This window comes from Mustela lutreola, chromosome 8 (genome assembly GCF_030435805.1).
Source record: "Mustela lutreola isolate mMusLut2 chromosome 8, mMusLut2.pri, whole genome shotgun sequence".
NCBI lineage: Eukaryota > Metazoa > Chordata > Mammalia > Carnivora > Mustelidae > Mustela > Mustela lutreola.
This window is the reverse complement of record NC_081297.1, coordinates 50,699,068-50,711,111: the sequence shown is the minus strand read 5'-3', so window position 1 is coordinate 50,711,111 and position 12,044 is coordinate 50,699,068. Positions and strand designations below refer to the sequence as shown.

Genomic DNA, 12,044 nt, shown 5'->3' with positions numbered 1-12,044 from the left:
CTAAACATAGTCTATACCTAAGGATTGCATTTCAGTGTATTCAAATGAAACCAAGGATCAGCTTGACAAGATTTACTATGCCAAAGAATCCTTTTCTTTTTTTCTTTTTTATAAAGATTATGTATTTATTTATTTGACAGAGAGAGAGAGATCACAGGTAGAGAGGCTGGCAGAGAGAGTGAGAGCGAGAGCGAGAGCGAGAGAGAGAGAGAGAGAGAGAAGCAGGCTCCCTGCTGAGCAGAGAGCCCGATGTGGGACTCGATCCCAGGACCTTGAGATCATGACCTGAGCCGAAGGCAGCAGCTTAACCCACTGAGCCACCCAGGTGCCCCCCAAAGAATCCTTTTCAGGAAAGATTTCAATATGGATAGTGTTTAGAAGCTTGCTTGCCCTCTCCCAATCCCCTTTCCTTACCACACAGGAATCTCCAAATCACCCTCTGAAAAACTCTGGCTTCATCAAGGCTCTGTGCATGAGGTCTCATTTTCAAGTTCACAAATAAAAACAGTAAAAAACAAAACAAAACAAAAGGTAGTTTCTCACCATCTAATTGCAACTCAGCTCTCTGGGGGAGGGGGTTAACAGTAATTAGAAAAAGAAAGGAAAGGAATGAAACACCACCGAATCGCACCAACTCGAAGACAAAGGCAGCCAGAACTATCTTATTTATTATAAAGATACACCGTGAAGAGCAGACCCGACTGTATACTGAAGCCTGGAGTGGTACATGCCAGAATGTACAGTACTATACATAAAAGTGCATTGTCACAACACAAAACATTTCTTTTCTTCCAGAACTGTAACAGCATCCCCCCTATTTCTGCCTCAGAGCCCAGGGACTGTAACAGGCGCACAGAACACAGGCGACGCACGTTGGGCGGCAGCAGATCAGAGAGGGAGGGGGGATGCGGGGACACTGCGGGCGGGAAAGGCACAGTCACGGCTACCAGCAAAACGAGACAGTCTGATGACCGACAAGGATGCAAGACGGACGATACTGAGCACCGAGGCACAGGAAAGGGCACGGAGAAGCAGGGAGAAGGCAGAGGAAGTTTCCACTCCTGTGGGCGGTAGGAATTGGGGCTGGAAGCGGAGGTGGGGGTGAAGGGAGGGGGTTGTCAGGGAGCAGGAGCGGGGTGGGGTGGATGGATGGGGGGGGGCGGGAAACAGTAAAAAGCAAGGCTAAAACTCCTCTAAAATAGAAAGGCACTTCACATGTACATACTACAGATGTACATAGACACCATTTAGGTAACAGTCACAAGCAGGAAGCTACCAGTACTGTAATTGATCAAACCAACAGAAAAGGACAATACTGATTTAATTAAGTGGGCAGGAGTTACCCTCCAGTCCATAGGTAAATAGCAGTCTCTCCTGTTACACAGCCACTCACTTTACTTTAAACATCTAGAATAACCATCACACTACACATTGAACTTGGATGAATGCTCTAAAGGGGGCATTCACAAATGCACGGCTTATATATTTTACTAAACAGTTTCTAAGATAAGCATTATGGAACCCAGTACAATTATTTAAACATACAAAAGTCCCTATGTAATTTAAAGATACAGGTACCCATTCGATTATACCACATAGACTATTTTTTTTTTTAAAGAAAGTATACTAGGGTAAGTGAAAGCTTGATTTCCAGTTTGTTTTACTGATCTGAACCAGGGGTAGTGGGGGGTAGTATGTGTGCCAAACACAGCCGGACACCCCAGCCCAGCTGGAGGCTGGGTTTTCAGCTGGGGTGGGGGGGGTCTGGAGTGGGGAGCTCTATTGCATACATGGGTGAGCCTTTACCTCTAAGTCGCTCCCCTTCTGCGGAGTCAGTGGTGGGTAACCCAGGGCACGACTCAGTCCCAAGTGCTTTTCCTGCATTCGTGGCCTCTCACTATTGTGGAATAAAATGAATGTGATCCCAAATCCGAAGTCTTCTAAACCCTCAAAGGATCTCTGGGCTCTTTATTTTCTGAAAGTTTATTTAAATTCCAGTTACCTAACATATAGTGTGGGCTCTTTAAATTTTAGAGGCTGTAATTATCATATTAAAGTTTCTTCATTTTATAGACCCCATGTCATTCCCAAAGCTGAAGAGACCACTACCCTTCCCACTTGTATCTTTTCCTTAATTAAATTACAAGCTCATTTTGGGAATGGCAAAAGTACCAAGAAAACTCTCGACTGATACAGTGTGACCTGCTCTATCCACTGAGGGCTGTTCACGCTCACTGCCGTAGAGTAAGTGGGACCCTGCTGTAAATTTTTCTATGTATGGCTCAAGGAGCACCAAAGTCAAATTACGTTGCGTGAAAATGTGCAAAACTGTTGAGCGATAGTGTTGATTGAACATGAATGTAGAGCTCTGCATAGGGCCATTTGACTGGCTCAAATCATTTATAGGACACTCATCAGAAAATCTATACTAAGTACTTTTCTCTCTCTCCTAATGATCCTCTCCTAACAACCCTGACCCTGACCAAAAGGTCAACTTGGTAAGCCTACTTCAGTTGAGTTCTGTGGATGGGACATGAACAGTTGTATCAGCTGTGAGTATCTATTCTTGTGTAAGTGGAGTCTGCTCAGCTCTTTAGAGCCATCAGAATGATTCTTTCCAAACTGTGCATGAAGAAGGATCTGGTCCTTGAAACTGGGGATTGTAACATCTCCAGGTTCTTTTCCTTCTGCCCATCCCTCGCACCGTCCCTCCTCCCCACTGCTACACCTGTAGCTGTACAGAGGGCCACGTGCTGGGTGACCTCCGGCTGCAGAAACTTTTAATGAGCTTACAGGGTGTTATTCTGGATCCTTTGTGAAGTGGCCCTGGAATCTGAAGACTCCTTACTAAAACAAAGTAAGAAAAGGTGAGTCCTTACTTGCTGTGAGGTCACATCCATGGGAATGGGGGAGGGGAGACGGAAAAAAAAAAAAAAGAAAGAAAAAGAAAAAGAAAGGCTTCAGGATATCACCAGGAGTATAGGGAGAGAAGAGAGAGAGATGTTAAGGGAGTGAGGGGAGAGCATGAGATGTTTCCTGCAAGAAGGCACAGCCTCTGAGGTCCTGAGGCTTTAGAGCAGCATGTCTTCTGCTACCCAAGGGAGCAGAATCCGAATTTGGTGGTTGGAGAGGCAATCCTCGTTTCATCAGAGGTGTAAACACCGAAGAGAGGAGACATTGCGCGGGATTACCAGGGAAAAATCTTAAGACATAAACTTGCAGGAGTAAGATCTAAGTTATAACTTGTAAAAGATACCTCTTCTCCCCATAATAAATTCAACATGCCTCTGCCCTTTTGATGACCTCTGTTCACATCTTACTCTTCCATCAAAGATGGAAAAAATGCTTTAAAGAAATACTTTTTCTTTCAATGTCTAAAAAATATCTAAAGTCTCCTCCCCACTTCATTGATTTCATTTTTGTTCTCTGCTTCTGTTTCCCCATATAGTAGCAGAGAATTAGAGACCAAAGTGGAATCTGAAAAGAACTGAGAGGTTTTTCAGGAAAGTTTCAATTTCCGAGGAATTTGGGAAGATGGTTTAAAAGGGTTAGTGCTATTCAGAGCTCAATCCTGGCTGAGTGTCCATGGTGTCTTGAGTTGTTGAGGGACCACTGAGGCTCAAGAGACCCCTGGTGAGGGGCCGGATAAGATGCCGATGGGGCATCGTTTTCAAAGTGGGCAAAGAGGATGCTTCAGAAAACTCAGATTTGAAAGCTTACCATACCTGGAAATACTTGAAAAAAATTCTCCATTCAATCCACTTGTGAAATTAGGCCACAGACAAGCAACCAGAAGTGTGACTTTGAAAGGTAACCTTATCTTATTAATGGATTACTATCCTATCTCTCTGCATTAGAATGATTAAATTGGCAGATAGAGGGAGAGATCACAGTAACGATCTTGATTTTTAGTACAGATCCTCATTCTTTCCTGCAGGAGGCATTCGCTAGTGGGTTAACAGATTCAAGTCCATACTCTGTCACTCTTGGATGGGCAGCCCAGTGGCTGCCAGTTTGAATCCAAACCTAGAAGGAAATAATGGTGGTTGAGAGGGAGAGGGGTTAGTCTGTGCCATCCATTTTTCTTAGAAAAAAAAAAAAAGAAAAGAAAAGAAAAGAAAAAAAGTCTCTTCATCAGTAAGTTCAGTGACAGAGAGAGGATGACATAAGCTGCTGTTGGTAGGAGTGGTGATTTGTACCTTAGCAAAAACAACTGAATTCAAAACAACTTTTTAAGATAGAGGAAAAACACAGAGAAAACTGTTTTGGGGGCTCAGATGTCAGAGGAAGAGGGTCCCTCATGGAGTTCACCTGACTATCTGAGTTCTCTTGAGGCCATGTGGAAAAAAAAAAGGAAAAAGTCAATGGATCCAGGGTGCTAGGTTGGAAGGAAGTCACCATGGAACCATGAGGTGCCCCTCCCACCTGGGCCAGCATGGCCCGTCCTTGGGTACCGTAGCTAGTTCTTGGCTGGCTCAGAAAGACACACGGAGAGCAGAGCTGGGGATTCCACTTAGGTTCCTCAGGCCTCTGTAGCATGTTTAAAGGAACCGAGGTCATTTAGCTGGCAGAGAAAGCTGAGTGAGGCAAGGACTTGTGTGCCGTGTTCGTGCTCCATTTCCAGGGGGAGAACACAGCGATTTAGGGGAGCTAGAAGTATTCCCTAGACAGTTAGCAACAACAGATCTCTGAAGGAGTCTGGGGAGTAGCGTAACCACAAGTCTTTGAAATTAGACTGTTCTGGTCCTTTGTGAATGCAGGGGATGGACTTGGAAATCTTCGGGGGCCTAAGCAGGCTTGTGGAAGGAGTCACGCTGAGAGCTCCGGAGGATTCTCTCTCTCTCCTTTCTTAGGTTTAGCTCAAGCAGTAACTGCAGGGGTTCTGACCCCATTCTTTTTTTTTTTTTTTTTTGACCCCATTCTTTTGAGCTTTTAACCTGGACCCGAGGGAAATGGCTCTTATGAAAAAGGCAACCATCCAACTCATTCAGGTGGTGGAATGCAAGTTCTCCCGGGAACGTCCCACTGCACGGGGCAGAGGGGCTCATGGTCAGCTACCTAACAATGCCACTGGCAACCTTTCAGCTACTACCCCAAGTGCCATGCAGGCCAACAGTGGTTTCACACCGGGGCCTGGAACTCCGATTCTCATGCCTTTGGATCCAGACGTTTCTGACTCACCCACACTATACTAAGCCCAAAGCACTCTACCACACGGAGGCTGGAGCGGTGTTGCCTTCATTACAAATGGTGCAGCATTGGATTTTCAAGTAAATCTAAGTGTTTCTATTGTCTTTAAAATGACATAGATATGTCCAGTTATTTAAAAAAAAAAAGGAAAAAAATTACAAAATACAAATGCCCCTGTTAATTTAGCTAGTCTCAGACATTACATTCGAGAACATAGAAAAGCCAAAAATCTCCAGTTATAAGCACAAGGAAAGTTATGGATCAGTGACTTTTGTCAGTGACCTGTTTCTTTTAAAATCACCAGCCCAGATGACCTTGCCCACTTGGTCTTCACATTGTGCAAGACTTGTCTGCTGGACCTTGGGAAGGTGGGGCAGGTCCTATGGTAGGGTTTGTTTTTGGAAGAACAGCAGGTTTTGGCCGGAGGGCTGGTGGCTTCAGCTGCACACCCATTCTGGGTGCCACCATAGGCTTGAAAGTACTCATTGTATCACTGGAGGAGCTAGTGCTCCGTCGGATCTGCGGCTCTGAGCTGCGGAGGGCCACGTTGTGCAAAGGGCTGAGAGATTCCGTAGACGTGGCCGGGGTGGGAGCGTTCTTCACTTGTTCTAAGGTGTCCAGCACCACGTCGGGGGCATGCTTTGCTGTACTCTGTCTCTCCAGTTCTCGCAGTTCATTCAGAGCAGTGTTCATCGTCTCCTCGATATCCTGTTGAAAGATAACCAGAGAGAGAGAGAGAAAGAGACAGAATAGACCGGTAATTAGTACTCACGTACGGAAACCCTTACGCTTCGTTTCACAGCAGATGGGCCGCCAAGAGCAATGCTGTTCCAGCTTCACCACCTGTAGAATGTTTAGATGTAGTGCCCACGATTATTTTGTCTCTGCATGATCAGGAGACCAAGATGCAAGGGTGCACGGAACCGTCTACCCAACACCGGCTGTCCTAAGGTGCCAGGCAGCCTTCTTGCGATTTCTACCTTCCATGCTAACTTACTATTCAGAATTCTATCTCAGCTTATGGTTAAAAGATAGCTTCCAGTTTAGACTCTGCAACAATTTCTCAAGAAATAGATAGGAATGGGAATGAAAAGCAGCCTTCTTTCATTCATTTAACAAATAATTTTGAGCACTCACTAGTTTGTATCTAACTCCTAGCAGTTGTTCAAAATTCAGTTTAAGCCTTTCTCTGATGCTCTTGTCCAGGGGATCTCAGTGGAAGGGTACTGCCCTAGAGAGGGCATTTTTGTAGTATGCTGTGTGAGTATTTTATTTTTTAAGAGATTTATTTCTTTATTTATTTGAGAGAGAGAAAGAGAGAGTTGTCAGCATGAGTCGGGGGCAGGGCAGAGGGAGAGAGTCTCAGATAGATTCCCCACTGAGCGCAGAGCCTGGCGTGGGGTTCTGTCTCACCGCCCATGAGATCATGACCTGAGCCGAAATCAAGTTGGTCACTCAACCCACTGAGCCACCTGTGTGTGTGTGTGTTTTTGAATGGCACAAGAACAAGATGGCGTTAGTGGCATTTGGTGTGCTGGGTTATACGTACTAGATCTGTTGCAATATTCCAGGTAATTTACATGCAATGAATTATCCTGCGTCTTGTTCAACTTCTGAATGTCCTTCAGACGTTGATGGAGGTGAAAATCCTATTTATAATAACCTGAGCCCTGACCCTAACTCTATCTTATATTCATATGCATTTTTTAATTGTTGTATGTATGGTAATTATATACGTAGGTGAAAGCATCTTATTAATTTGTCTTTTAGCCTATTCAAGCATTAACTGAAGTATACTTGTTTTAATATTTAATTCCTTGTATTTTTGTATATTGTATTTAGAGCTTTATATGTTGTTTCAAATTAGGTATCTCATCTGTCAATTTATTTCAGACAGTAAAGGGGGAATGACAAAATACCTATTTTAATTTCAAAAAGGTACAGTATGTTCCATTGATGGATGAATAGACGAGCAAAGTGTGGTCTACACATCAACGGAATATTATTCACCTTAGAGAGGAAGAAAATCTTGCCACATGCTACAGTATGGATAAACCCTGAGGACATTAAGTGAAATAAGAGGCCAGTCATGAGAAGACAAACACTGTCTGTTTGCGTTTCTGTGAGGTAGTCACACTCACAGCAGCAGAAAGCAGCACGGTGGTGGCCAGGGGCTGGGGGTGGGAGGGGAGAAAGGGAAGTTGTTCTTCAGTGGGGATGGGGTTTCAGTTTTGCAAGAAGAAAAAGTTCCAGAGATCCGTTTCACAAAACGTGAATATACTTCACTGAACTGTGTGGTGAAAAATGGTTAAGGTGGTAAATTGGACATTATGTGTTTTACCACACACACACACACACACACACACACACAGAAAAGGTGGAAGCATTGTGTGGGACAGGACGGGTGAAGAACCACCAACCCAGGCTGACTGGCATGTCTCTTCTCTACATGCCCAGGGCTCCTTTCACTCAGCTGGAACATAACCCTCCCATGGGCGCTACACAATGGGAATGATTTCCATATTCCGATCCCTCCCAGGGTCGTAAGCACCTTCAGAAAGCAGCTGGCTGATGATTTAACGGTGCTTCTCTAAAGCCTAGCACAGGACCTGGCACACAGTAAGTGCTCAGTAAAGGTTTGCTAAATGAATAAACCAAGCTACAGTGATCGCATATGGATACTGTCATTTTTTAGAAAAGCCCCATCAGGGATGCCACTGATTTGTTTAATAAGAGAATCTGCATGTTTTTTGTATGAACACCATGATGGCAGGCTTTTTTGTCCTCAAGGGAAAATCTGGAGAAGAGAGATGGAAAGATAAATAAAGGACACAGCTGGAAGCCATTCTGGGAGGATGACATCACTTTTCAAGTGATTATTTTCATATGTGATTTCTATTTGATGCTAAACATATGGATTTTTTTATAACTATTTGCCCCAGAGAGATTGTGCAGAGCCTGATTTATCTGTTGAGTTTTTGTTTTTATAATTTACAATGAAAGGATTTCTTGGGGTGGCTCAGTGGGTGAAGCATCCGACTCTTGATCTCAGCTCAGGTCTTGATCTCAGGTCATGAGCTCGAGTCTTGTATTGGACTCCATGCCTAGCATGGAGCCCACTTAAAAACAAAAGCAAAGGAACAAACAAAAGGATTTCCTGGTTCTAGAAGCAAAAGGGTTAAATAGGCATTGTTATACCTTCCCACTCCTAAGCTCCTAATTCCCTGTCTTTCTAACCTAAATCCTGTTTCACCAGCTTATTACAAGCAGGGACCTTATGGATTTCTCAAACCATTAAATTCAGCTGTAATTAAATCTCACTGGTTCTATATAGGTCTCCATGGACCTTGTGTAGTATTTCAAACAGAGAAAACCAAAAGGTCAAGTCTTTTTGATTTTGTTGAAAAACTGTTATACATTTAAAATTGGTTTAATTTTTAAAAAACACATTAAACCCCCTCACAATCTAATTTACATCCAAAATTTTCTTTAGTTAGGATATTGGAAATAGCTTGGAAGTTTGTCACATTTGTACAGGTCTCCTTGGGTACTCTTTATTAAAAATAATCCATCTATAATAGTTCCCCATGTTTGTTTTATTTATTTCTCATTCACTCTCTTTTTTGATTGATTTAGTTCATTTTTAAGCTTCAGACAGCTGGAAGATGCTTTAGATTAAACCTCTTTCGTCACTGATGATACCCATTATTTGTTGATGGCCTAAGCTGGGGGGGGAAACTAGAGGAAAAATTGCAGAATGATAGAAAATCCATTAATCAATGTTGTCTTACCTTTACTTTGTCAATTTTAATCATTAGAAAAAAACTATGAAGTCTTCTGCACTAACTGTTGGGAAGAGAAGGGAGACGAGGACCCAGACCTGGTGTTCTTCAGCTAGCCATTATTTCTCCTACTATTTACAGACTAATCCAGCATTTCTCCTAAGCTGAAAGGGTCATATTTCTCCTACAGTAATATTTAACTGTTTGTGGGCTCTCCATTCTTTATATCAATTTGTCCATTTTATTATCTTTAGCATGCTTTAGGGATCTGGTAGGGCTAGTCTTTCCTCATTATTATTCTTTTTTTTTTTCCTCATTATTATTCTTTTTCAGTCTTTTCCTGGCTATTTAGCAGTGATGTGTTTGAATGCCCTGGGGCCTACACTTCTGCCATGTCTCTGTTTAAATCAATATGAACCTAATCACTTGGGCCCTTCCAGTAACAAATGGGTCTTCTAAAGAGACCTTAGGCCTTAAAGAATGGACTAATTTCTTTTCTGTTTTCCCTAGTTGGTTCTCTACAAAAAGCAGGACTATAGACAGGGAGTCCTACATCCCTCCTTCATCACACCCCAGGTACAAAGCAGGTGCCAGGCCATTCCACGCATCTTACCTGAGCGATTGTCTCTGGGTCCAATGGCTTATGGTCATTGAAGCCTGTGTATTGCCCCGATGACGTGGACCTTCTAATAGGAGGACTGTCGATCTTCTTGAGGGAGTCGTGCCGGCTGATATTGGTCAGGCTGCCGTGGCCTGGCCGGCGCCTCCTCTCAGGACTGTCATTGTTGAGGCCACGGTTCTGTAGCAGGCCCCGGGGGTGACCTCCCAGGCTTGGGGACCCCAGGTCAACTGAGGAGTTGGAAAGAGCGTGCGGTGGGTGCAAGGGGCAATGGCCATCACTGGTCCTGCCAGGACGCCTGACTGGAGGGGGTGGTTCTCCTCTTTTTCTTTGTCTAGAAATACACAAAAAGAGAGAGAAAATAGGAGAGCTTATCACACTGGCTGATACGAGAAGCTGTGGGTTCTGTGGCTCCTCAAAGCACTTGGGAAAGTTGAGGTTCAGGGGCCTGATGGTCAGACTCTACCCACCTGGCTAGATAGCTGTCAGGGTGCCGGTCTGTTGGGGAGTTCATGTCCTTGGATGAAGACTTGTCCTCAGTGACTGGCCCACTGCTGGCCTCGCTGTCAGCTTTTTGGCTCAGAGTGTCTGAAAACGTATCGTCCCTACAATGAAGAGAATCCAGGGTGAGGGTCTTTCACAAGATGAATGGGAACAACAAAAAAAGAAATGATAGCATTTACACATTCAAGTCTTTCTCTTATCAACACGACTTTCCTTATAATAAAAATATACAATTTCACTGCAGGTAAAGTGCAAGATTCGGATATACAAAAAAGAGCAAAATCATAGTCATGATATAATAGCCAGACACCACTGCTGCTAGAATTTGAGAAAATAGCCTTCTCTACTTTTTAATCCATGCCCGGGTAAACATGTATGATGTCTGCAGATATAGGCAAGACACCAATATGTTTATGTAGTTTAGATATCTATGACTGTATGTCTGTACCTACACACACACAATACTTCTTGGGTTCTGAGATATACATTTTTAACATTTCTTTCTTTTTCTAAAATTAGGGTGAATCATTTAATCACTGTATACAGTTTATGCTGTATATTTCTCTTCTCCTTGAAAAATCATATATTAGTGCTATACTGTGAAATATTCACAGAATAGGGATTATACTTCACATATAATTTTGCAACCTATTTCTTTCATTTAATATATTATGACCATCTTCTCATCTCTTTAAATATTTTTAAATTACAGCAATATTATTAAAAAACAGAAAAAAGAAGGCTGATGATGATTCTCTTGAGATGTTAGGTCAGTGTCTTCCTTCTGGGGAATCTGGAATTGAAATGGTAGCTGGACAGCAAAAGAGGAGTATGGCTGGCTTGGAACTAGCGGTGTTATTACAGCTCTTGAAGCTGTTCTCCACATGGGTGATTTTTCTAGGAGCCTGAAAGCTTCACAGGGCATCTCTCACTAGCCCTTGCTCCGAACCTGCTGGCCCCGAAGTACCATTAGCAAAGGCCCAACAGCGAGGTGAAGCATGGTGCCCAGCTCAGAGGTTTGGGCTCTGCAATCCCATCGGCTCTTTTCTCAAAAGACCAAGGTCAGTTTAGGAATAGTGACTGGAGTCTTCCAGTGGGAGCAGCCAGGAGGGTGGGAGCAGCCCAGAGGGCGGGGAGAGCCCACGCTACTCACATATCCTGCACCACAATATACTGGTGCGGCACGAGCCCATCGATGCCGTTGTGCCGGCCTTCCCACCAGTCCTCAGACGCCCGGTGATACAGCAGCAGGGAGGCCCCCTTCTTGAAGGACAGCTCTCTGGCAGATCGCCCCATGTAGTCAAACTTGGCTATCGCTTCTATTGGCTCACATTCTACAAAGAACACACCAGAAGACAATGACGGACAGAGGCGTGAGGTAAGCATGAAACGCCGTGTGAAAGTTCTCTATGAGGCCTTAGAAATAAACCAGGCCATTTCAATATCCAGAGTGAAAAATGTATTAAGTCCTCAATGGGGGATAAACTCAGGCTGTTAAGTTACAGAAAAACATTCTCTTGCTGTCATCAGTTTTTCACACAAAGAAAAATGGAACATTGGATCTTAATTTCCACAGCCTTTTACCAGAGATAGAATGACAGACTAATAAAAAATATCTTAAACTTTGCAACATGATATATGAGATCCTTCCTTGGGTTGTAATGTCCTCCATAACAGCTCCAATATTATTTTGACAATGATGGAATTCCCTCATAACATGTTAATAACCACGGATAACATGGAAAAATCACTATCCCAGAACATTAGGAAGTTTATGCTTTATTTGCTTATTTAAAGAAAAATCAAGTTTACAAAACCCAGCACATTAAGTACTATTTGAATACATTTAATTTCTTCATGTACTTATCTGGCACTATCAAATCTTCCAACTACCACCGACAGTAGAGATAAGTTTGTTTTCTCTAGGATCAGTAATAAATTCTAGTTGC

The 12,044-nt window shown here is 43.3% G+C and overlaps 1 protein-coding gene across 2 annotated transcripts in view; it reads right to left on the bottom strand.

Moving 5' to 3' along the window:
- Nucleotides 1-635: 635 nt before the first annotated feature.
- Nucleotides 636-12,044, bottom strand: part of SRGAP1 (SLIT-ROBO Rho GTPase activating protein 1) — a 272,898-nt gene continuing 261,489 nt past the window's right edge. For both annotated transcript variants that reach the window (XM_059184738.1, XM_059184740.1), the window contains exons 19-22: nucleotides 11,249-11,429; nucleotides 10,062-10,196; nucleotides 9,586-9,925; nucleotides 636-5,898 (exon numbers count right to left, since the gene is read on the bottom strand). In XM_059184738.1, the coding sequence (XP_059040721.1) occupies nucleotides 5,521-5,898; nucleotides 9,586-9,925; nucleotides 10,062-10,196; nucleotides 11,249-11,429 (1,034 nt within the window). In that variant the 3' untranslated portion in view covers nucleotides 636-5,520. The remainder of the gene's footprint in view (nucleotides 5,899-9,585; nucleotides 9,926-10,061; nucleotides 10,197-11,248; nucleotides 11,430-12,044) is intronic.